The following is a 24,154-nucleotide window of genomic DNA, read 5'->3' as shown; positions in this document are numbered from 1 at the left end:
CAAGATGTCTATCTTTCTCCCATTTAAGACTTTCAACTTCGGGCAATAATTTAAGAGAACTTTAATTCATATATTTTTTTTGTGGAGTTTGTTGCCTTTTCAAATTCCCATAAAATCACCCTTAAACATATGTGTTATTATTTCTTTGCTTTCATAAAAACTGCAAAAAAGAAATAAAAATAAAATAGACCTTATCTTCCTTTGTTTCTAAAATTAAAGTTTTAAATTAAAAGATATATTTATAATCAGGAAAATACTACTTAGCTTGATAAAATTGATTGATTGTAATTTTTTTTTTACTTAATGGATAAGGAAGTAATTATTAGTGAATTACTTTTTTTTAAAAATGATTAAAGATATTTAAAATATCATTGAAAGAATAATAAAAAATAAAAAAATAAAAAAGTGCATTTGTACTTATAGGTACAATGGAGGGGGCACCATTGTCGGTCCGCTAGCATTGTGCTTATAAAAAATTATTTGAAATGAAAAACATAGCACAATTATTTGGTGTGGTCACATAAATATGTTAAGAAAAAGAGAAATGATATTTGTAGTTTTGGTTGTGTAAGCGGCGTGCAGTCGTTTTGAAAAAAATGAATTAATATGAGACCTACATAAAAAAAAACTAACTTTTTAATCGTGGACCCTATTTTTTTTTAAAGCGATTACGCTGCGTTTGCAATTCTACGACTGTATGTAATATTACTCTAAAAAAAATGAGAATTACTTGATTTCCCGCTAAAATTCTATTTATAAAAATGATATTATATGTGATTTATCAATAAAGTTTATTACGAATTGAAATTTTTTAATTAACTTTTTGCCTAAAAATCTTACATTATCATTACCACGTCTAACCTGCCTACAATTCAAAATAAATAAATAAATAAATTTGTAAGTTTGAAGAAAAAATTAAGAAAAAACCCGAAAAATGAGAACAGAACCCATCTAAAACCTCCCCTCCCTCCATTCGGACAATCTATTTCTTTGTTCTGCGACACCAATGACGATAATGCTATCATCTCCTCTGCTTCTCCCTCCTCATTCCTTGTTCCTTACCCGGCCCCAACGTCGCCGTTTTCTTTCCTTCAAAGCTCCAAGCGTTTCACCCGTTACCGGCGCTTTTGCTCGCAGAAGAATGATAGACACCGATGCTTCCTCCTTCTACACCGTCAAAAGTGACCTCGACTCTGTCAACATCGCAGAAGACGTCACCCAGGTTACCTTTGTCCCCTCTAGTTTAACGGGGTTATCCCTTTTGCTGGGAACATTCCCATTTGAAGGAATGAATGTGTCCTTGGAATTGATAATATTTGTGCTCAGAAAAGTGGAGATTCTTCCTTTACGGCTTAATATTATTTTTATTTGAAAATTTTTTTATTTTTTTTACCATATTACTTGTATTTGTCGAACATTCAAAACTCTCAACGTCATTGGCTTTGCTCCTCAATTTATCTTGATAGATTAATTTTTTTCTTCAATTTTTCCTTTTCTGAAAAATGTGTTCTGTTTATGTATTTTGTGAAACAAGTTCAAATTCTGTACACATGGGTCGGAAATAATATCAGTGAAGTGCTGTGAAAAAATGTTTTTGGTATTGGAAATTCAGTAACAGTTTGCTCAGACAATAAAATGTTGTTGTTATCAATTCAATCTTAATATGTAACAAGTTTTGAAGTGTTAAGGTATGTTTGGACACTTGGAGTATCTAAGAGTTCTGTGAATAGTAGTGACATTGTTTGAGTGAAGATGTTTTATTGGGGTTTGGGAAAGGAGAGACAAAAAGTTGAATACAAATATTATAAAGTTAAAAAATTGTTTGAATATAAGTTTAAATATTATTTTTGTTTTGAAGTTTGTAACAGTTGTATTGATTTTTTTATTTTTCTAAAGTTTATTATTATTATTTTTATTTGGATAATGATTAGGTAATGATTAAATGAAAAAGTTGAAAAGCTGAAAATTTAAAATAAAATGTGTTTTGTGCTTGAGTGATACTTGGGAATGAAATTTTGTGAAGTTTTGAGAATTCTTTGCCTGTCCAAACATGCCTTTAATGTTAGGAAAAACTAATCATGTTTCAAAGTTTTTACTAATGTGAGTAATTTGTTTAATAGTTGATTGGGAGAACGCCAATGGTGTACCTCAACAAAGTTACACAAGGCTGTTTAGCTAATATAGCGGCAAAACTTGAATCTATGGAACCTTGCCGAAGTGTGAAGGACAGGTAATGGCATTTCATGCAGTGTCCAAACTCTTTCTTGGATTCATTACCCTTCAATCCAATCATCTGATGGTACACCATCCATCAGATGATTGGATTCTTTTTATCCATACAACTTATGGCTAGTCCTGTAGTAGTTTTCTTTACAAGTAAAGTCGGTCATCTGGTAGCAAATCAAATTATTAATGGAACCAAAGGCTCCTGTTAATAAGTAATAGATGCTTTATGAAAAACTTTGTTCTGCATGTTTCTGACAGTTCCTTATCATCTGGTAACTGAAGATACACAACCAACAAACTGACTTTATTGTTACATGGCGACATTTCAGAATTGGTTATAGTATGATATCTGATGCTGAGGATAGAGGGGCAATCACTCCTGGGAAGGCAAGTGTTTTCCTGGCTGACGGCTGTAATATGAAAAATTTTGGTATATTGATCAATTGTCTCCTGTTATTCTGAAGTTCCCTTTCAGTTCATCTTATTTTTGTTTCTGTAATTATGCAGACGATATTAGTTGAACCAACTAGTGGAAATACAGGACTTGGTATTGCTTTTGTCGCTGCCACTAAGGGATATAAACTTATAGCAACAATGCCTGCATCCATAAATATTGAAAGGAGGATTCTTTTACGTGCATTTGGTGCGGATGTTGTTTTGACTGACCCCGAGAAGGGTCTGAAAGGGGCTGTAGATAAAGCCGAACAGATTGTCCTCAGCATGCCAGATGCTTATATGTTTCAACAGTTTGATAATACTGCTAATACCAAGGTTTTCTTCTGTTTCTTAACCTGAAAGATGACATTTAAAGTTTTTGTTGAACATAGTTACTTTTATAAATTTATATGTAGTATTCCTTTCATAAAGAATTACATTTTCAGCCATTTACTATTTTTTTTTTAACTTGCACCCCAAACTACCAAAGGTCTCAATTTGTACCATTGATGAAAATCTGACCATTAAGATGAATAAAATTGGGCACCCAGCACAATTTTAGCTGTCGAAACTTTATCAAGGGTGCAAATTGAAACTTTTAGTAGTTTGGGATGCAAAGTGAATAACATGTGGTAGTTTTGTGGGTGAAAAGTACCCCCCCCCCCCCCCCCCCCCCCCCCCCCCCCCCCCCCCCCCCTTCTTTTATAGGTAAACTTAAAAAATATGTCGATAAAAGATTGATCGTAAGACCTCACCCTTATTGGTGTATATATTTTTGATTAGGGTGAGGTCAAAAAACATATATTAGATATGCAATGGTCTTACACCAAATGGCATCTCCTCCCTCGTAAACTAGGTTGAGGTGATAGGCATATATGCAAATGTAATGCAATATAATATGATTGAGATTTTATTAAAATCCTCATGCATGAATTACAGATACACTATGAAACCACAGGGCCTGAGATATGGGAGGATACTATGGGTAGTGTTGACATCTTTGTTGCTGGGATTGGCACTGGCGGCACTGTTACAGGCACTGGGCGTTACCTGAAAATGATGAGCAAAAGCATAAAGGTTGGATCTAGTCTTTTCTAAAGAAATTGGAAAATGATTCGCAATTTCGCGTGTTAATAAAATTATATGTCTTACATATATATATAGACTTCTTCTCATTCTGTTCTGTTACATTGTTTCTTTGCTCATTTTTTCCCCTTTTTTCTGCTTTTTCTTTGGTTTTTCTCTCTTCAGTTTTCACTCTACTCTGGTTCATGTTTTCTGGATATATACACATGCACAGATACACAGAAAAATAATAATCTTGCTTGCACTGACAAATCTTATGATATCATACTGACAGATATGGCTTGCACAGTAAGTAGATTGTTAAAATTTGTTGGTTTATGGTGACCGTTGGTGAGAAAATCACCCAATTTTCATTAACTCTGCACTACTTTTCTACTTCCTTGCCAACAGACTACAGCCAGAACGAAGGCACATATTATATACCAAGTCCTTCCTATCTCCAAGATGCAGTAGCCATAATTTATATAACATATGCTAGAGGTCTGTTATTTGGATTTATCTACATTGAAAACAACAGAATCTTGCATTACATGTTTCTTGCAAAAAAGGTGGGGGCGGTGGAGATGAAGGACTTCTGTCTTATTAGTTTGGTCAATGGGGTCTACAAGATCATTTCGAAGGTTCTTGCCAACCGTTTGAGTGTGATGATGGAGAAAATTATTTTTGAAGTCTCAGAATACATTCATTAGGGAGAGACAAATCCTTGATTTGGTTTTAATTGCTAATGAATGCTTGAAAAGAAAAATTAGAGAGGGAGTTCCTAGCATTCTTTTCAAGCTGGACATGGAAGAGGCTTTTGATCATGTTAATGGGGAGTTTCTTTTCTATTTACTTGGGAGATATGGTTTTGGAGAGAAATGGTGTGCGTTGATCAGACACTGCATCTCGACGATCAGATTCTCCATTTTGGTAAATGGCTCCCCAACTGGTTTCCTTAATAGCTCTTGAGGTTAAGAGAACATTAGCAGAAGTAACATTATTTGGATATGTCATAGTATCTAACTTAGATAAGGAATAAGACAAACCGGTCAAGTGTTCATTGGCTTCTGAATCGATGATCCATGGATCTTGAGTAGATGAGAGAAGACATGTGAACGATGTACCTAAATGGGCATGAGTAGCTATGGAAGATGAAGTTGCCTCTGTGCGATTCAAAAACTGATCATACTTATCATTTGATATGCTAATCATCTCTAGAGTTGGGTTGGAGCTCATTGATGGTGATGTAGCATCTTGGAAAGTGGCTTGATTAGCATACCCAGATGGTCTACCATGTAGATTCCAATAATAGTCCATTGAGTGGTTAGTGCGATCACAATGGGTGCACTTACAAGATGCACGATCTCGAGTGCAATTATCTTTGGCATCATGTCCTTATCATCTGCTTTTGAATGACATTGCTGCCTTGGACACCCATCCCTTTCTCTTTTGAAATGTCAAGTTAGGAATTTTGGAAATGTGTCTCCCTTTTCTTGTGAAGCATGTCAACTTAACAAACACCATCATGTGTCTTTTGTACCTTGAGTTGATAATCGGGCTTCTAGTCCTTTTGAATTGATTCAGTCTGATATTTGGGGACCAATCAACACTGTATCAATCGAGTTTCAGTATTTTGTTATATTTATTGGTGACTATTCTCGTATGACATGGTTGTTTTTGATGAAGGTACGATCTGAACTTTTTTCCACATTTAAAGTCTTTCGGGAAGAAATTTAAACTCAATTTAGATATAAAGTTCAAGTCTTGCGTTCTGACAATGCTAAAGAATATCAATATAATGCCTTTGCTACTTACTTAAGTAATAAAGGAATTGTTCATCAAACTTCATGCTCTTATATACCCCAACAGAATGGGGTGGTTGAATGCAAAAATCGCCATTTGTTAGATGTAGCCCGAACATTTTTACTGCACATGCATGTTCTTAAATGCTTTTGGAGTAATGGTGTTCTTACTGCATATCACCTTATTAACCATATGCCTTCATCAGTGCTCGATGGTTCCTCTCCATTCTCCATTTTGTTCCCTTCCTCTCTACCTTTTTCTATCTCTCCAAAAATCTTTGGGTGTGTTTGCTATGCTCATAATCTTGGCCTAGGCTTTGATAAGCTTGATCCACGTGCTACTAAGTGTTTGTTTGTTGGTTGGTTATTCTTGGACTAAAAAAGGATATCATTGCTATAGTCCTACTCTTAGACGTTACTTCACTAGTGCTAATATCACATTCTTTGAGTCCCTACCCTATTTTTTGGAAACATTTTCGGTTGTTGAGTGTGATCCTCTACCATTACCTACTCTTACATTTCTCCTACACACTCACCCACTCTTACCTAATCCTCCTCAGTGCATTCCCTTGTTCTTTTACAGGTGTACTCGGGTCACTTGCGCCCCCGGCTCCCATGCCTCCACCAACCTTGTCTCTATCTTCATATCATGAGTTACCTAGTGCTTAAGACTCTCCACCTATTGCTCTCTGAAAAGGTACTTGCTTGTGTTACTCAACATCCGATTAGCCAATATGTCTCTTGTCATGCCTTATCTCCATCTTTTTCATGTTTTACTTCTCAACTTTCAAAGCTTTCTGTTCCTAAGACTGTTTAGGATGCTTTATCTAATCTGGAATGGAGGATAGCTATGGAAAATGAAATGGATGCTCTTCACCATAATGGGTAGGACATGGGATCTTGTTCCTCTACCACCTGGTAAACACCCTGTTGGTTGTAGATGGGTATATACAATCAAATTTCACCTTGATGGTTTTGTGGAATGTCTAAAAGCCCACTTGGTTGCTAAGGGTTACACTCAAACTTATGGCATTGATTATGACGAGATTTTCTCCCCAGTTGCCAAAATGTCTTTTGTTCAACTATTGATTTCTCTTGTTGCTAATTTGGATTGGCTCTTATTTCAGTTAGATGTTAAAAATGCATTTCTACATGTCGACTTAAATGAGGAAGTGTATATAGAACAACCACTTGAGTTTGTTGCTTAGGGGGAGCATCGAGGTACTGTGTGCAAGTTAAAAAAGGTGTTATACAGTTTGAAACAATCTCCTCGAGCATGATTTGGGAGGTTGTCTGATGTTGTATTGGCATTTGGTCTTTATAGATGCCAAGCAGACCACTCAGTATTTCACTTGCATAGTGATGCAGGTCATATCTTGCTGGTTGTATATGTGGATGACATTGTAATTACTGAGAGTGACTCGGCTGGAATTGCTAAGCTGAAACAATTCCTATATGATCAGTTTCAGACAAAAGACTTGGGCAAACTTAGATACTTTCTTGGAATTGAAGTCGATCAAAAAAAGGTATTAACCTATCTCAGAGAATATATGTAGTTGACATTTTGGAAGAAATTGACATGTTGGGTGCACGGCCTATTGACACATATATGGACCCAAATCATAAACTCTTGAAAGAGGAAGGAGAGTTGTTTGTAAATCCAGGTCGGTATCAAAAACTTGTTGGTAAATTGAATTGTCTTACTATTACTAGACCTAATATCTTTTATACAGTGATTGTAGTGAGCCAATTTCTACAAATGCCCAGGGTCTCACATTGGGATGCTGTAATCCATATTCTTCGTTATCTTAAGCGAGCTCCTGGCATTGAATTGTTGTATAGATCAAATGGACATTTTAGAATTGAAGCCTTTTCAGATGCTGATTGGGCTGGATCTCCTTTAGATAGAAGATCGACTACTGGATATTGTACCTTTGTGGGAGGTAACTTGATTACATGGAAGAGTAATAAGCAAACAGTAGTAGCTTGGTCTAGTGTAGAAGCTGAATATAGATCAATGGCTTACACTACTAGTAAGCTGACATGGTTGCAACACTTTCTTCAAGAGATTGGATTTCCAGCTCCTGTTTCTCTCCAGTTACTTTGTGATAACCAAGCTATAGTGCATATTGCATCTAATCCCGTTTTCCATGAGAGGACTAAACACATTGAGATTGATTGTCACTTCATTCGGGATAAAATACTAAGTGGTTTTATCAAGTGTTTTTGTCTGGTTAGAAGATCAATGAATAATATCAAGTGTTTTTTTCTATCTATGTTCGACTACAGAGGCAAGGGGATCCCTTGTCATGGATGCTTTGAGCAGAGTGATTGAAGCGGCTATTGACGGAAGTTTTTTGTCGGGTTTTTCAGTGGGTGGGGACTCTCATGGTAGCTTAAAGGTCTCTCATCTCCTTTTTGCTGATGACTCCCTTATTTTCAACGACCCTAATCAAGACCACCTTCGATCTTTGAGAGCCCTATTGCTATGCTTTCAAGCTGTTTCTGAGCTTAGAGTAAATTTATCTAAGTCAAAAATAGTTCTTGTGGGGGCCTCTTTTAAATCTAGCCAACATCTTGGATTAGATATCTAGGTCTTCCCATGGGGCCTCTTTTAAATCTTCGACAATTTGAGATGGAGTGATTGAGAAAATAGAGAGGAGGTTAGTTGGTTGGAAAAGGATTTATTTGTCCATAGGGGAAAAACTACTCTAATTAAAAGTATGTTATCTAATCTCCCAAAGCATTTTCTTTCCCTATTTCCTTTGCCCATTGGGGTGGCTTGTAAAATTGAGAGAATCTTCTGTAATTTTTTGTGGGGCGACCTTGGGGAAGATAGGAATTTCCGTTTAGTAAGTTGGGACAAAGTTTGTTCACCAGTAGCTTGTGGAGGATTGGGGATTCGCAATTTGAGGCTTTTTAATAAAGCCCTTCTTGGGAAATGGCTTTGGAGATATCAATTAGAGAGGCATGCGCTATGGAGAAATGCTATCGATGCTAAATACAGGAGAGCCTGGGGGAGTTGTTCTAACGAAGTTAGAAGTGTGTATGGTTGTTGGTTTGTGGAACCATATTCGGAATGGCTCAGGGTAATTTCTTAACCATATCTCATTTAAGGCTGGTGGGGGAGATAGGATCCATTTTTGGCATGATTTTTGGTGTGGGGACTTGGTTCCCTAGAATGCTTTCCCTTCTAGCTTTAGGATAGCAAGGGACAAAGAAGTCACTGTGGCTGATTCTGTTGTTTTTTCTAATAATATCCCTCAATGGAATGTGAGATTCATTAGAGACCTTGATGATTGGGAAGTGCCGGTTGTTTCAGTTTTTTTCAGTAGGCTGTATGATATGAAAACTGTGCAGGGAAGGGAGGACAGATTGTTGTGGCAACATGCTGGAAATTACAGTTTTACAGTTAGCTTTTATTAAAATGCTGGCTGGACAATGTGACTATTAGTTCCCTTGGAAGTGTATTTGGATAGCCAAGGTGCCTAGTAAAGTTGCTTTTTTCTGCTGATTGGTGTCTCTAGGGAAGATATTGACAACAGATAATTTGAGAAAGCGCTGTATAATCAGTTTAGACTGGTGTTATTTGTGCTAGAAAGATGGTGAATCGGTTGATCACTTGTTTCTGCATTGAGGTTGCAAAGAATTTTTGGGACAAGATTTTTAGTAGGTTGGGTATTGCTTGGGTGATGCCCAAGAGGGTGGCGGATCTCTTGGCTTGTTGGAAAGGATTTATGGGTAGTCATCACATTGCTGATATTTGGAAGATGATTCCTTTATGTTTGATGTGGTGCCTATGGCTAGAGAGGAATGAGCGGTGTTTTGATGATGGAGAACGCTGGTTTGGGGAATTTAGATAGTTTTTTTTGGAACTGTCTTTGGGCGAAAGTTCTTGTATTGAATGGGAATAATCTTAATGATTTTCTTTTAACATTTCCTATCTCCTAGTCTCTTAACTTGTCTCTAGGTGTTTTCGCTTATAAACTCCCTGTGTACTTGGATTATGCCTATTTACTTGCTTTAATAAAATCTCTTATTACTTAAAAAAAAAATTTAGAAACTGGATGTGCAAAACTTCATGCAGCTGCTGTCTTTTGGCATTTATTTTGGTAAAATTTTATTCTCTTAGGACATCCCATAAACTATTTGGATGTCTTAAGCACAACACAAGAACTGATTGAAGATTTATATTCTCATAATATGAATAATTATTATTTTTTTGATCAGTAATAAGAACTTTATTGATGAGAAACAGGCATAGTCCCAGTATATGGGACATATACAAGAGCAACACCTAGGCATGACTAGAGATACAAGAAACTCATGAACACTAAGCCCATTGAAATTGATTACAATGAACAATGGAGTAAAGTGTTAAAAAAGAAAATTCTAAGCTCATCCATCGACCGCTCGTGAACTTCCAAGATTCTTTCATTCCTCTCCCTCCAAAGACACCATCATAGACAAAAGGGGGCCATCTTCCATATTTTTGAGATTTGCGGATTACCACATAAACCTCTCCAATTTGCTAGGAAATCAACTATGCTTTGTGGTCACCCAAGCTAATCCCATTCTAGTAAAGAATTCATTCGCAACCTCACAGTGAAGAAGTAAATGGTTCATTTTGTCCCCACTCTTGACATAGGGACTATTATGTGTTGTGATTCTGAGGGTTAAAAGCTTAACCAAATTAGTACCTAATAATTCTAAAGATTTTGGATCAATAGTTAGGCTTGTAACAATTGATATCAGAGTAGAGACTAAGTCATGAATTTGAGTCAATGAAGGGGCGGTTTATAATCTGGATTAAAATGTCTTGGTACTTCTTATGGGCTTGGTATTAAGTTACCGAACACTGATTGTGATATCCCATGTTATCTTATGAGTGTAGGTGATGTATAAGATTTTACATTACTGGTAGATAGAAGTTTTTGCTCTTTATAATGATTCTAATAGGGTTTCAATTGTACCATTGACTAATCATTTTAGAGTAGAGCCCAAATGTAGCTTGGACGTCCCTTGGGGGGTTACAAATGGTATCAGAACTAATCCCAACTAGAAATGTGAGACTTGAGGAGCCCTGCCACCTACGATGGAATAGCCCAACGAGGATGTCGGGAATATAAGGGGGAAGATTGTGATGCCTTATGCTAATTGATAAGTGTTGGTGGTGTATTGGATCCCACATTGCTTGGGAGGGAGAAGTTTTTGCTTTTGATAATGATTCCAATGGAGCTCTAATTGTACAATTAACTAATCCTTTTGAATTATGGCTTAGATGCATCTTGGACCTCACTTGGGGTGCTACATTGATTGATGAGTGAACTTGCCAAAAGGGAAAGAGGCTATCACTGGGTCAGTGTCGAATGTCGATAAAGTGGACCGCCATGGATGTCGGATTTAGAAGCGTGGTGGAATGTTATGCTCATTAAAGGTTTAACCAAATTAGTATTCAACAGTCTTAAGGCTTTTGGATCAATGGTTGGGCTCTTAACATTATGCTAATTCTTCGTCTTCATAGATTATCTAGGGTGAGAATTTCCCCCCAAGAAGCTGTCCATACAAAGAAAGCTGCTTTTAGTGGAGCCTTAGTCTTCCAAATATCTTCCATGGGAATGGGTTGGTATTGTTCATAATGAGAGACTTGTAGAAAGTAAGAACAAAAATCTTCCATTTCTTTGATGAATTCCAGATGATCCTCTTTGCCTCTCCCACCCACTCGTGTGGAGTAGACAAGATTGTAGAACTCAGTGAATGCTTCAACTTCCCAATCTTGTGCTGCTTTGAAAAAACTAAGTCGTCCTTATTACAAAGATTCAGGATAGGCTTCTATCTTGAGGGGATGGTACCCATTGGTATTGGATTCAAAATACAAAATTTTCAATTTCAATATTATTTTTGAGAAATTCTGAGGGGCTTGTTATTGGACCATAGGTCATACCAAAAATTGATTCTAGACCCATCGCCCACCTCGAACTGAGTGTATCTAGAGAATGTCTGCCACCCCTCTTCTTATGTGCTTCCAAAGCCCCACCCCATATGGTCCACTCACCTCCTTTGTGCACCATCAACCCCAATCCTCACCAAATCTTGAATCGATGACGGTCCTTCATAAGGCCCCCCTTTCTAATTGGTGCTTCCATAACCATTTTCCCAATAAAGCCCTATTAAAAGCCAAGATATTGTGAATTCCCAAACCTCCTTCTAAGATTGGAAAGCATACCGTGGACTATTTAACCAGATGGAATTTAAAATCATCATTCATCCCTCCCTATAAAGTCATGTTTTAGCTTCTCTATATGGTGAGACACCTTCATGGGAAGAAGGAATGGGGACAATAAATAAGTAGGCAAGTTGGAAAAGAGTGCTTTTGATCAAAATTATCCTTTCGCCTATGGACAAGTACATTCTCTTCCAACTAGCCAACCTTTGCTCCAGTTTTTCAAGAGCCTCATCCCATATAGCCTTTGACTTGAAAGAAGCACCCATAGGGAGGCCAAGATACTTTTTTGATAAGTAAGATACTTCATTGACAAGGACAAAGCTTTACACCTTAGAATGAGAGCCAAGTTCACCACATTAGGAGCATTTATCACTCAAACCATCTCTAACTTTTCTAATTTTATGTAGTTCTCCACATTAGTATTAATAAATTAGCCTGCATAACTCCTCTCTTTCCAACTTTATGATCCATCTTAATAGGAATATCATTAGCCTTGACTTCCAGTATCATCTCTTCCTTGAGTAGCTTTATTGATATTTATTTGAAGGATATAAGAGCTTTTGGCTCAAAATAAAAAGGAGCTAGGTTTTGTATGTTTGTGTGTATGTGCGCACTTGGACAATATGGGATTTTGGACTGGGTGATTCACTATCCAAACAAATTAGCAGAAATATATATTTTTCTGAAGAGCAGATCTTTTGTTTGATGGTAAAGTTGAGAATTTTCATTGTTTCTGGTAGAGTTATTTCATCACAAAGGAAATGGGTCATTTAGTGACATTGTTATCGTAAACAGGAAATGGCCAAGACATTCTAGTCTGGATTCGTTTATTTAAGAAATATACTTAAGTGAGTAAGTACTTTTACTAAGTCAATTAAAGTCACACCACTATAATAGAATTTTTAAGTGGCACGTCTTGCAGGACCTTTAAATTTGAATGGCTTCGTCATATGCCTATTCAATCCGCGAGTGAAATTTAGCTAAAGCAGATAAGTTTTCTCTAAACATATAATGGTTGAAACAAATAGAAAATGAACATAGTGGTGATTAGCCGAAACAGTTAATGTAGTTTCTCAAAAGCATGTTTGCATCTGTGCTTTCTTATTTCAAAGGGAAGAGTTGGCCTCGCCAAGAACATGAATCAATGTCTACTAAAACGTTTTACATTTAAAAGAACTGGTGTATTAATTATTAAAACTACAGAATGGCCATCACAAACTTTATCAGTAAGAAAATTGTAGCTCTAATCTTATCAGATTAAATATATATATATAATATATATATATAAAAGAATTTTTTGACACCACAATATAGCATTCATCTCTACTTGATGACAAATAAAGCATCTGCACTCAGATTTTGCTTTAACTCAAAGTTCAGAATGTTATATTCCACAAACTGGAACTCAAATTCTAAAATTTATAACTTCTATCATTTGAAATGTGGTTTAATTATCACTGGAAATTACACTTTTCACCACATGCACCCGTTTTTCACTTTGCCCCTTTGTTTACAAAGAGTTCCAGTTTGCAACACTACTAATTGCTTTCATTTTGCCCTCCCATTCAAAACTATCCACTAAGTTTTTTTCGCATGGTCAATTTTTCCTTCATCTTAACGATTAGATCTTAAGCAAGGGTGTAAATTGAAAAATATGTCATTTAGGGTGCAAATTGAAACTTTTTGTTGTTTAGGGTGCAAGTGAAAAAAGTGGTTGTTTGTTGTTGTTGATGTTCTTTTCTTTTTTTTTTTTTTTTTTTTTTTTTTTTTTTTTTTATTATTAATGGGGAGGATACATGGATGTATCTCTCAAATCTAATCTATCTTGTTGATTGTTTTTACAGAAATGTTCTGTTTCCTTTATTCTTTATTTCTTGGTTCTGGATGACTGAATGCTATATTTTTCTTTGTTTAGATTGTTGGTGTTGAACCTGCAGAGAGAAGTGTAATATCGGGAGGAAACCCAGGTGGAAACCATAGAAACTTCTTGTTTTTTTTTTTTTTTTTCAAAAAAGAAAAAATTAATCAACTCAATTTTCTTTTGTCGTTTATGCTTTTAAAAAAGATGTGCGGCTTTCTGCTTATTGAATAAGGCCTTTGTGCAGGTTATCTGCCAAGCATTTTGGATGTTAAAATTCTGGATGAGGTCATCAAGGTAAGGAAAATTTCTATTTTTTTTGTTTTGTTTTTGCATCTCTGTAAGATTTTTTATGAGTAAAATATTTTAATAGAGAGAGAAATACTTAACCAGGGAGTATACAATAGTTTCCCCTAAAGATTGCTAGCAAAAGTTTAGTAAATCAAGCAATTCTAAATAGGTAGAAATATTACCAGGAGCATATATCCAATCATACAAAGATCTCTGGAATAGAATCTAGGCACATTCATTGCAAGGTCATTCTAGTATTTTTTTATAGGAAAATGAGATTTTATTGATGGATAAAAAAATAGTCATAGCCCAAGTACACAGGACGCATAGAATGAGAACATCTAGATACAAGTTAGGAACTAGCAACGCTTCCCACACCCATTTCTAATATTTTTCCACAACCCCACTCCATACGCACCCTTAATTTTCAACTTACGAACTCCCAACCCTCCACTAGAAATTGGGAAGCCAACGTTGTCCCAATTGACAAGATGGAACTTGGCCTCATCCTTGATTCCTCCCCACAAAAAGAGAATGGAAAATATTTTCAACACGATCTGCCCCACCTATGGGTAAGGAAAATAAAGATAGAAAGCATGTTGGGAGGTTAGAGATTGTGCTTTTGATTTCTTCCCCCTTATGAAAAATAGACCCTTTTCCAACCTGCCTTCTCTTAATCTTCTCTATCACACCACATCATTTCAAATAGTCTTCGCCTTATGAGTAGCCGGCCAAAGTATTTCATGGGTAGTGAAGCAACCTTGCAGCCCAAAATGCTTGCCAGACTTGGAATATTTCTCATGCCGCCCACCAGAACCATTTTGGACTTCACAAGATTCAGTTTCAATTTGCAGACAGCTTCAAAGCAAAGCAAGAGTAAGAGTGCCCTCAAAGATTGAATGTGGCCAAGATCCGTCTTACAAACAGACAACATATCGTCTACAAAAAGAAGGTGAGAAATATTGATAAAACCAAAGTTAGTGCTTCCCACTGAAAAGCCTGAAAGAAAACACCTCAAACAACAGCTTCCAGCATGCGACTAAGTGTATCCATAATGATAACAAAGAGAAAAAGGAATAGGGGGTCCCCTTTTCTCAGCTCCCGAGAATTGTTAAAGAAACTCACCAGAGAACCATTCACCAAAATTGAGAATCGTACTGTGGATATGCAATTCTTAAAACAAGAACACCATCTCTTCCTGAGTCCACATCTCCCAAGAAGGTAATACAAAAAATCACAATTTACATGATCATATGCATTCTCCCTATCTAATTTGTATAATATACCCAACACTCCAGCTTTGATTCTGCTATCCAAGCATTCATTGGCAATGAGAATGAGTCCATAATTGGTCTCCCTTTGACGAAATCATTTTGAGGCTTCGAAATAATTTTCTCCATTATTGTGCTCATGCAATTGGCAAGGACTTGGATATAAACTTATACATTGTGATAATCCTTCACATCCATAGCCCTGATCCTCTTTGGGATAAGAGCTATAAAAGTTGTGTTAAGGCTTTTCTCAAACTTCTGGTAATAATGAAGTTAATGAAAAATTACTCCCTCACAATGTGTCAACAAGCCTGGAAAAAAGCCATGGAGAAACCATCCAAACTAGGAGCTTTGTCCTTAACCATCCCACCAATCACATTTTGAACTTCTTCCACCTCAAACAGCCTTTCCAACCAATTGGGACTCAGAAGTTCAATAGACTCAAAGGCTAAACTGTCAAATTTAGGCCTCCAAGTAAATTGCTCTAAGGAGTCCTTTTGGGTGATATGGTTCTTGATCTCGGCATGATTGGTAGGAGCATGATCATCAATGTGAAGCATAGCGGCATCGTTACTCCGATGAGAACTTTTTTTTGATTGGCACTGGGTGCCCAGAACAAAGTCCCGACTCAGGCCTTGGAAAGGAGTTTCCTGCAAGCATACATTGGGTAAGTCAAGGAGGAATTCCCCTAGTCCCCGATGACTCTTAGAAATTATTTGCACCCAAGGATTTGAACCTTAGACCTGGAGGGAGCAAACCACCAAAACCAAGGCTCTTCTTACCACTTGATCCAACCCCTAGGGGTTCCTCCAATGAGAATTGGTGACCCAATGAAAGATCTTGGAGCACTTATTCCCTTCTTCCAGCCATAGATTTTGAGATTCTGTCTCCACAAAATCTCCAGCAAGAGCACCTTCTTGAACTCTGAAGTAATATAACTTTTCCTTGAATCTCCTAAACCGAAAGTGCACCAATCTCCTCCCTACCAAACCTCGCAATTCCTCAAATAGAGATTTTGTTTGACCATCTACATTCCCAAAGACATCCACATTCCACATCTTTTGGTCCATTTTCATAGCTTTGAGCTTACCAGCCAATATAAAACTCATGGTGCCCTCAATCTGATAACATTACCACCATTGTCTCACATTTTCCATAAATCCATCAGCTTTTAACCACATTTTTAAACTTGACATATCTGCAGCGCTCATGGATACCACAATCCATCTGATAGTGTTGACAAAAGTGCACTTAAAAGCGTGCTTAAGTGCAAAGCATAAAGTGCCAAGGATGAAGCGCTTCGCTTACCAAAAGTGCATATTCAAAAGCTACTTGAAGTGTGGTTTTTGATGCTTTTTGTGTGAGCTCGAAGTGCAAAAAGCGTGCTTTTGTAATTAGATTAAAAAATTATAAATTATCATTTCAAGACCCAGAAGATGATGTAAGCAAATATTCTTAAATATTTATAGTTGATGTTGAAGATCATTTACATACCACGGCGGCGCGTGTTGTCCGATGTGATGTATATGCTTTGAACTTGATATAATAGTCCAAGTTGGCTTCTAGATGGATTGATAATTGATTACGTTAGAATATAAGTCACTACATTTTTGGTCATGGCCTTTTCTGTATATTTTGATTCAACCATTTACTTTATTTGATTATGGCTATTAAATAATTATTGTTATTATTATTCTTTTGATGAGTGGCTATCAAGTATCATTGTGTATATCAAGCAAAGCACAAGAGAATTATGTAAAAATGCCCTGTTTAAGTAAAGCTCGGCCACCACCCGTCTTTTTATTTTATTTTTCTTTTAAGTTTGATAAATTTAAATAAAAAACTTTTTTATCAACAAAATTTAATTATGATTATTTAAAAAATATATTTTAATCATTTTTAAAAATCAAAGTTGGCACGTGGAATTTTGTGAAGCTGTCACTTATTTTGTTTAGCATTAATGGACAGAAAAATCAACAAAGGGTCGTCTTTCTAATTAACTCACGCCACATGGGATTATTTCTCACAAAACTCTATGGGATCTTAAACCTAAGTGCCCCATAGCACAAGGGGGTTTGACCAAAATTTCCTAAATTTTTGTATTTTGTTGATTTATTGATTTTTGTGTTTTATTACTCTAAACTATTGAGGTAATTAGAGTAATAAAACACCCCAACCTGCATGAGCCAAAGCTTTGGAGCCACATCTTTTTGTTCTTTCATACTAATTATCATACTTTGGACAAAGTACGAACATATATATATATATATATGTATTTATTATATGGTTGTGATCGATATTCTGAATATCAGTTGTGCTTTTCATTTTGCACCTTAAGTATTGCTTGAGTTGATTTTGTCATCAAGTCATAGCAGTTTATAATTGATTGGAAAACGTTTACCATATCTTCCTAGATTTGAGTTATCACCAGCTCAATCGAGTGTTCCCATTCATTTTATAATAATAATTTGTCTTTCTGATCACTTACTGAGATACATGATTTTTCCTGGATTATGATTTAGAAGTACTCTCACCTACACCATGCAGAAAAATAATGTTGTTGTTGTTGTTTTTTAATTTTTAATTTTTAATTATTATTATTATTATATTCCTCCCCCCCCCCCCCCCCCCCCCAATTAGTGCTTTCAGATGGTTAAAAATCTACCAGCTCTTTACATATATATATATATCTACCAGCTCTTTGCCACTATTAAATGGAATCCTTCTATTATTGTTCAGTCCTTTTAACTTATTGTAACCCCCTATTTTAAATATTATTTTATGCTTTTGATCACTAGAAGCAAGGGGACTAGCATCTATCTTCTGTCTTCGTTCCCCCTTACTGTTAAAGATGTGAAGACTTGTCTTTTAACATTTCCAAATAGATTCTAAAATACTTAAGTTATTTGCCTCATTAGCTTCTTTTTAAAAATCATTTTCTCAAAAGCCAGTTGTCAAATAACATATATATATATACATATTATATACACCGGTAAAGATTACCCAGATTTAATCGGCAGTTATGAGGTGATGGATCCAAATAGCATTGGATCTATGGCTGTGAACTTTCAGGTCTTAATCTTTACCAGCATTTTCTTCTGCAGCTCTTGCAACTTTTCTCATGCAGGTCTTTTCCAGCAACTAAGGCTCATAACAGTGAGCTATGGGGTGCAAGATTTAATACCTAATAGGTTTAAAAAGGAATATAATGGAAATGAGAAATACGTCAGATTTGTTTCATTCTTAATATGACAGTCTCTTATTGTGAAGTTATTTGTTTTCAAATCTTAGTCACATGAATTATCTCATATGAAATTTCTTGAACAAACTTGTAGGTTACCAATGTTGAAGCTGTTGAAATGGCAAGGAGATTGGCATTGGAGGAAGGTTTGCTGGTAATATACGAATATTTCTCACTTTAGAACATTTAGAAAAGTACCAATCCACAGAACTACTTCAGTCTAGTTTCAAACCAATTTGAAATATGGATCAGTTCACTTTTGAACTAGTTTTGGTTTATATGCAGTTTTTATGACACTTACAAAACAACAACAAAAAAAAAATGTTGTTTTTATGAACTGAACAGTAATTACATTTGTCTCTTCTGTTTGTATGTTTCCACTAATTTCAATGCAAAAACTGCAAATCAGGAACCGTCATCATGTTATACAAACCTTGACAAACCTAAAAAGTTAAAAAAAATTATATTATTTATGGCAGGGTAAGTTGGCAAATATCCCCTAAAAGTTTTCTTCTTTCATCTTTTGTTCCTGCATATTTCCTATCCTTATTCCCTCTTCCGACTGGCATGGTCATTTGAGAAGAGAAGCTATATAGCAGGACTTCTTCTGGAGCAAGCTGGGTGTAGAGTTCAAATTTCCCCTAGTAATCTGAGCCAATGTGTGCTATTCGATTTCCAAGGGAGGTTTGGGAATTTAAAACTTGTTTTTGTTTAATCAGGCCCTCATATAGAAGTAGCTATGGTGTTTCCACATGAGAGGGAGGCCATGTGAAAAGCCGTAAAGAACTCTAAATTTGGTTGTGCTTGGGGCAAGTGATGTTCTAATGAGGTACAAAGGCAAAATGAGGTGGCATTATGTAAAATGATTTATACAGTCCTATAGTGTGGTAAATGATTTGTAAAATCCTAAGATGTGCAAGTCTCGAGCAGCCCCTTTGAAAAAAAGTGGGGCACACCTGGGACCCCTTATAAAAAACCCCACTTTTTCACGAGTGGGTCCCGATTTTTTTTAAAAGGGACTGTGCGGGTCTTATACACCCTAGAGCTGTATCTAGCATTATTCCTATAGTATTGCGCATGCATTGGAGGCATCAGTGACTCTTTTATTGGACTTATCCAGTGGCTTCCCTAGTTAGAATATTAGCTTTTCTAGCGTGGCCCATAGTTTTTCCTTATAGCTTAGGATGGTAACTCCTTCCTTTAGATTAGGGTTTGGCTGAATAAAGCACTTTGAGAGCAGCTTTCTTTGATTAGAAAGTTTCCTCAGGGAAAGACCCTTATTATGGATAATTCAAGAAACATCATATATTGTGACAGATTTGTGGTATATGGACAGAGAGTGGGAGATTCTGTTGACCACTCTTTACTTCATTATGAGATTTCTAGTGCCTTATAGAGTGATTTTTTCAGTTGGTTGGCTTGGCTTGGCATGATTTGGGTTGTGCCATAAAAATAGTAGACCATTTTTCCAATTTGAAAGTGTTATATGCAAAAGTGATGATACCACCCATCTGTCTAATTCAAGGCTCGAAAAAACAATTCGATTTATTTAGATTCATATCATATCTTTATTGAAACTAATCAATAAATTTATATTTTATACTCTTTTACACATGATATAAAATGCTTGAATTGAGTCAAATATGATTTTTATTACTTTTTATCAACATTGAAATATTTGATTCAAGTTGTCATGGATCACCCGATTCATTGAATTGGTCCTTACCCGACTCCGATTTTTCGAGTCTTGGTCTAATTTGATATCTTCCAAGGAGCAGAGATATAGAGATTTGAGGATCACGAGTGGATGGAGCTTGAATTTTTTTTCCTCCATACTTTCTTCCTTTGGGCAGCTTCTGTAGATTTTAATGGGTTTGGTTTTCATTTGTTTTATTCTCTTTTTATTTCTTGATTGGTGTTCATCTTTGTATATTCCCCATGTACCTGGGAAACTTTTTTTAGTTGTTTTTTTGATAAATTCTACATTTACTGGGCCAGAAGCTATTTTTTTTTTTATTTAATGGCGAGATTAACTTCAGGCATGAATTGATCTCCAGTGATTTTTTGTTAATTTTTTCACTTGTGGGAAGCTTCTTTCTAAGGTGCCATGTAGATTTAAACTTCATCTTCTGTTCTTTGTTTTAAGCTAGCTTGGTATCACAATGTCACTGCAATTGTGAACGGACATCCTCTCTCCTCTCTTTAATCTTTAAGCTGGTTTGATAATTTAATATTTAATACCTTTACCCAGGTTGGTATATCATCAGGAGCCGCTGCAGCGGCTGCAATAAGTTTAGCAAGAAGGCCTGAGAATGCTGGAAAACTTATTACAGTGAGTGCTTATAAAAATTATTTGGCAGTGATTGAACATATTACGAATGTACTAGTATGCAACATTCAGTAGTATATATAGAATCATTCAGCATCACCAATATTCTCACGAGCTCATGAGTTGGAGACACATTTTTAAGACTTTGATTTTATCATGACATTTCCATTGAAGGTTATATTTCCAAGCTTTGGTGAGAGGTACATTCCCACTGTTCTTTTTCATTCTATCCATGAAGAAGTAAGAAACATGCCACAGAGATAGCTTGAAACTGTTCCAGAAATTGAGCCTAACAGAGAATTGCGTATTCTCATACAGTGGAATGGAAAAGATGCAACCGTATTCTTGTAATAGGTAAGTACTTTTCTTGGTTACGCTGATCAAGTATACTCAATCATCCAAAAAAGGAAAAAGAGAAAAATTAGGATTTTAAGTTGGAATTCCTAGGTCAATTAATTTTTTTTAATCCTCTTGCTGAAGCAATTTTTCTTTGAAGGCACCGTGATGGGAGGTTAGGTTTATAGCAATGCAAGGATCGGCTGAATTTACACCAAATTACTCTTGAAAGCTTCTTTTGAATATTTGGCTTGGCCATGCAATTTGTATTCATTTTTCCTTTTCATTTCACTCCAAGAACAATGCTCAAGTGCTGTTTATGCATATTGGTTGACTTGTACTTCAACTGGTATGTTCTCAAAAAGGGAAGATGAGGTCGTGGGTCCTAATCCCCACTTAGGTATAATCTTTGTAGAAACAAAAAAGAGAGGTAGAAGTCGTAGATCTCATTATTGGAACATTAGCAGCAAAATATTGATGCTGAGATGGAGGAAGGATGATCCAAAGCGTAGCAAAGTAACTCATAAACATTTCTTTCTACCAAATTTTAGGCCTGTAAATGGTTCAATTTTTTTATCTGTTGAGACTGATGCTATCGGAACTTATTAGTGAAATTCTGATATGATTGGATCCAATATCTGCCATATATTTATAGTTCCCATTTATTTCCGACTCCTCAAAGGTTTAGGCATTTGATCAATGTCTGGTACTTACTTTTGAGCACAAGCCGAGCATCATGTTGTAGTTAATGTAATCAAATAAACAAATCCAGTTCCAATTTTTTTTGGGAGGTTGAAATTGGTTCTGTAGAGGTTGAATTTGAGTAATGAAGTGATATGAGATATTCTGTAAATAATAGTGAAAAAGTAATGATAAAATATTGAATAGTAATGAATATTAATAGAAAGTAATAAAAAGTAATTGAAAAGTAATAGTAAAATAATAAATAGTAGTAGAGTATCCTCATCTCTAGTACCTAAACTAGCCGTAAGTGCATTTAGGGAACCAGGTTTTTATCGAAACAAAGTGAATAATAAATCGAGCAAGAACTTTAAGTTATCTATGTCCAAGAACAAGAGGAGGATGGAATTTTTAACAAAGCTGTCCTGCCCTTGATAAGGAGGGTTTTGGACTGCCTTTAAATTAATTCCAGCATTATCTGGGATGAGTTGAGGTTTAAACAGCCTAAGCTATGATGGGTTCGTTTAAATTTGCATTTGCATTTATCAGTTGTAACACATACTCGAGCTATCTTTCGTACTTATTCATGTATATGGTTTCGTGTACATAAACATATATATATATGTGTGTGTGTGTGTGTTCAGAGACTAGAGCTCTGGTAAATGAAATACTTGAAAAGGAGAATTTTTAAACTAAATTAGGGGATAAATCAATCAAGAAAGGTCCCTAATAAGATGATGAATAGGTATAGGACCATCAAATGATTACTATGCAATCACTTTCATCCTAGCCAGAAGTATTTTCTACGTTTATGGTGAGGCTATTAATTAGCAAATAATACTAACATAAGTGGCATTTTCACCCTCCAATCAGAAGCTGCCACATTAGTTTCTTAATTATAGCTAAAATACACTTATCCTCACACAATCAAAACTTACATTTAAAAAAAACAAAATAAATAGTTGCATGGAGTTCTTTTATACAACCTCCCATTGTAGCTCAACCACCACACTGTAATATCTTTTAATGAAACGTGCGTTTTAACATGAATGGAAAATCAAAATTTTGGCATTTCCCCTCACCCCCACCCGCACCCCAGCGTCCACACCACCCCCCCCCCCCCCTCTCTCTCAGCTCGGTTATCTTCTATACCGCTTCGTCCCATAGCTTGCGGTGTTGCTTCTTACCGCTTGTCTTTTGAACGGTGCCGTATGGGGACGCCGTCATTGGTCTATTCCAAAAGTAGGATTTGTGTTTTTCTCTACATTCCGTTTCCATTTCCCAGCATCCCATATCTTGTGTATTTTTGTGTTTCCAATTCCATATCCCGTATCTGGCTAGTTGCTGTAAACGTGACTGCTTTAATTAATTTGCCTAACCCCACCATGACTGCGAGAAGGTGGAAAGAAAGGTACTACTGATTAAGATTATTGCGTCTGCTTGTTGCTAAGCTGGTTTAGAGCCCTTTAATTTAATTTAGTCGTTCTCATTATCTTTTCAGGATCCCAAATACCCAATCAGAGTAAAAAGATTCTGTAAAGCAGCCAATCTCAACACTTTGCTTAAGACATGAGATTTGCCGGCTTTGGTATACTCATGTCAATTGGACATAGCCTAATTAATTTGTCACAATGATTGGAGTTTTGCAAGGTTTATATAAAAAATATATATAGAATCTTATTTACTATTTGTGTTTGTCATGACTGTGTTTTTTGTCTTTTAATGGTTGCTGATTTTGGGCTAGAAACTTTCATTGTTCCAATTTCCAAGAAAGAAATGTAGCATCGTGGATTGATGTCTAATGGAGGAGGGGTGGTGAATGTGATCTTAGCGTATAAGATCTCATTTGTCTTGAAACGTTGTTGATGTTGGACTTGGCAAGATATGTTTTGTGGGATGTTGTTGGAACAAAACTGTGCCAGCTTGGCCTGAGGAAGAAAGTGTCGCGGTGAGAGAGGTATCCTCTGTAGTTGTGGTGGCAAATGAGAGGGTTAGGTTGTAGGTCTATAGATGCTTATTTTGTGGTAGTAACAAAAGAGAGAAGTCGTAGATATTTCATCATGAATACAATTAAAAAAATTTATGTGCTGGCAAAGGAAGTGATAAGTTGAGTGGTACTAAAGTAAATAAATGCTGAAAAAGAAAATTAGAAAAATAATATATTTAATTGTAATATGCAATTTGTTTTAGAGTGAGATCCTTGATGCATATGAAAAAGTATTTTTTAATGAAAAATTTTCAAATGGGACTGATTATTTTGTTTGGGTAACTTAAATTTACAAGTTTCGTGGACAATATTAAAATTAAGGTTTGTCTTTAATTATCTTAAATTTTGTCTTCTTTTTAATCTAACGCATGATGATCAATACCTAACTCCAACTTAGCGCAAATCA

At 35.9% G+C, this 24,154-nt stretch overlaps 1 protein-coding gene across 2 annotated transcripts; it reads left to right on the top strand.

Annotated features, from left to right (window-relative positions):
- Positions 1 to 954: 954 nt before the first annotated feature.
- LOC122276008 (S-sulfo-L-cysteine synthase (O-acetyl-L-serine-dependent), chloroplastic-like) lies at positions 955 to 21,715 on the top strand. Of its 2 annotated transcripts, XM_043085415.1 has the most exons (12): positions 955 to 1,222; positions 2,121 to 2,230; positions 2,556 to 2,613; positions 2,734 to 2,997; positions 3,601 to 3,738; positions 6,112 to 6,225; positions 13,670 to 13,721; positions 13,860 to 13,909; positions 18,510 to 18,569; positions 20,667 to 20,747; positions 20,919 to 21,098; positions 21,241 to 21,715. In XM_043085415.1, exons 1-11 carry the CDS (start codon positions 1,007 to 1,009, stop codon positions 21,006 to 21,008), a joined length of 1,233 nt encoding a protein of 410 aa, XP_042941349.1. In that variant the 5' UTR covers positions 955 to 1,006; the 3' UTR covers positions 21,009 to 21,098; positions 21,241 to 21,715. The 2 variants fall into 2 exon arrangements, with proteins under 2 accessions (XP_042941349.1, XP_042941350.1); XM_043085416.1 differs by lacking the exon at positions 6,112 to 6,225 and having other exon boundaries at positions 957 to 1,222.
- The last annotated feature ends 2,439 nt before the right edge of the window (positions 21,716 to 24,154 follow it).

Source organism: Carya illinoinensis, chromosome 9, assembly GCF_018687715.1.
Source record: "Carya illinoinensis cultivar Pawnee chromosome 9, C.illinoinensisPawnee_v1, whole genome shotgun sequence".
NCBI lineage: Eukaryota > Viridiplantae > Streptophyta > Magnoliopsida > Fagales > Juglandaceae > Carya > Carya illinoinensis.
This window is presented reverse-complemented; position numbering and strand designations above follow the sequence as displayed.

Bases quoted from the DNA above. Each gene is read 5' to 3' on its own strand.
- LOC122276008 (XM_043085415.1), top strand. From the start codon at position 1,007: ATGACGATAATGCTATCATCTCCTCTGCTTCTCCCTCCTCATTCCTTG. The intron at 13,722-13,859 runs GTGGAAACCATA...GCCTTTGTGCAG, and splicing joins AATATCGGGAGGAAACCCAG to GTTATCTGCCAAGCATTTTG. The intron at 20,748-20,918 runs GTGAGTGCTTAT...TTTCCATTGAAG, and splicing joins ATGCTGGAAAACTTATTACA to GTTATATTTCCAAGCTTTGG.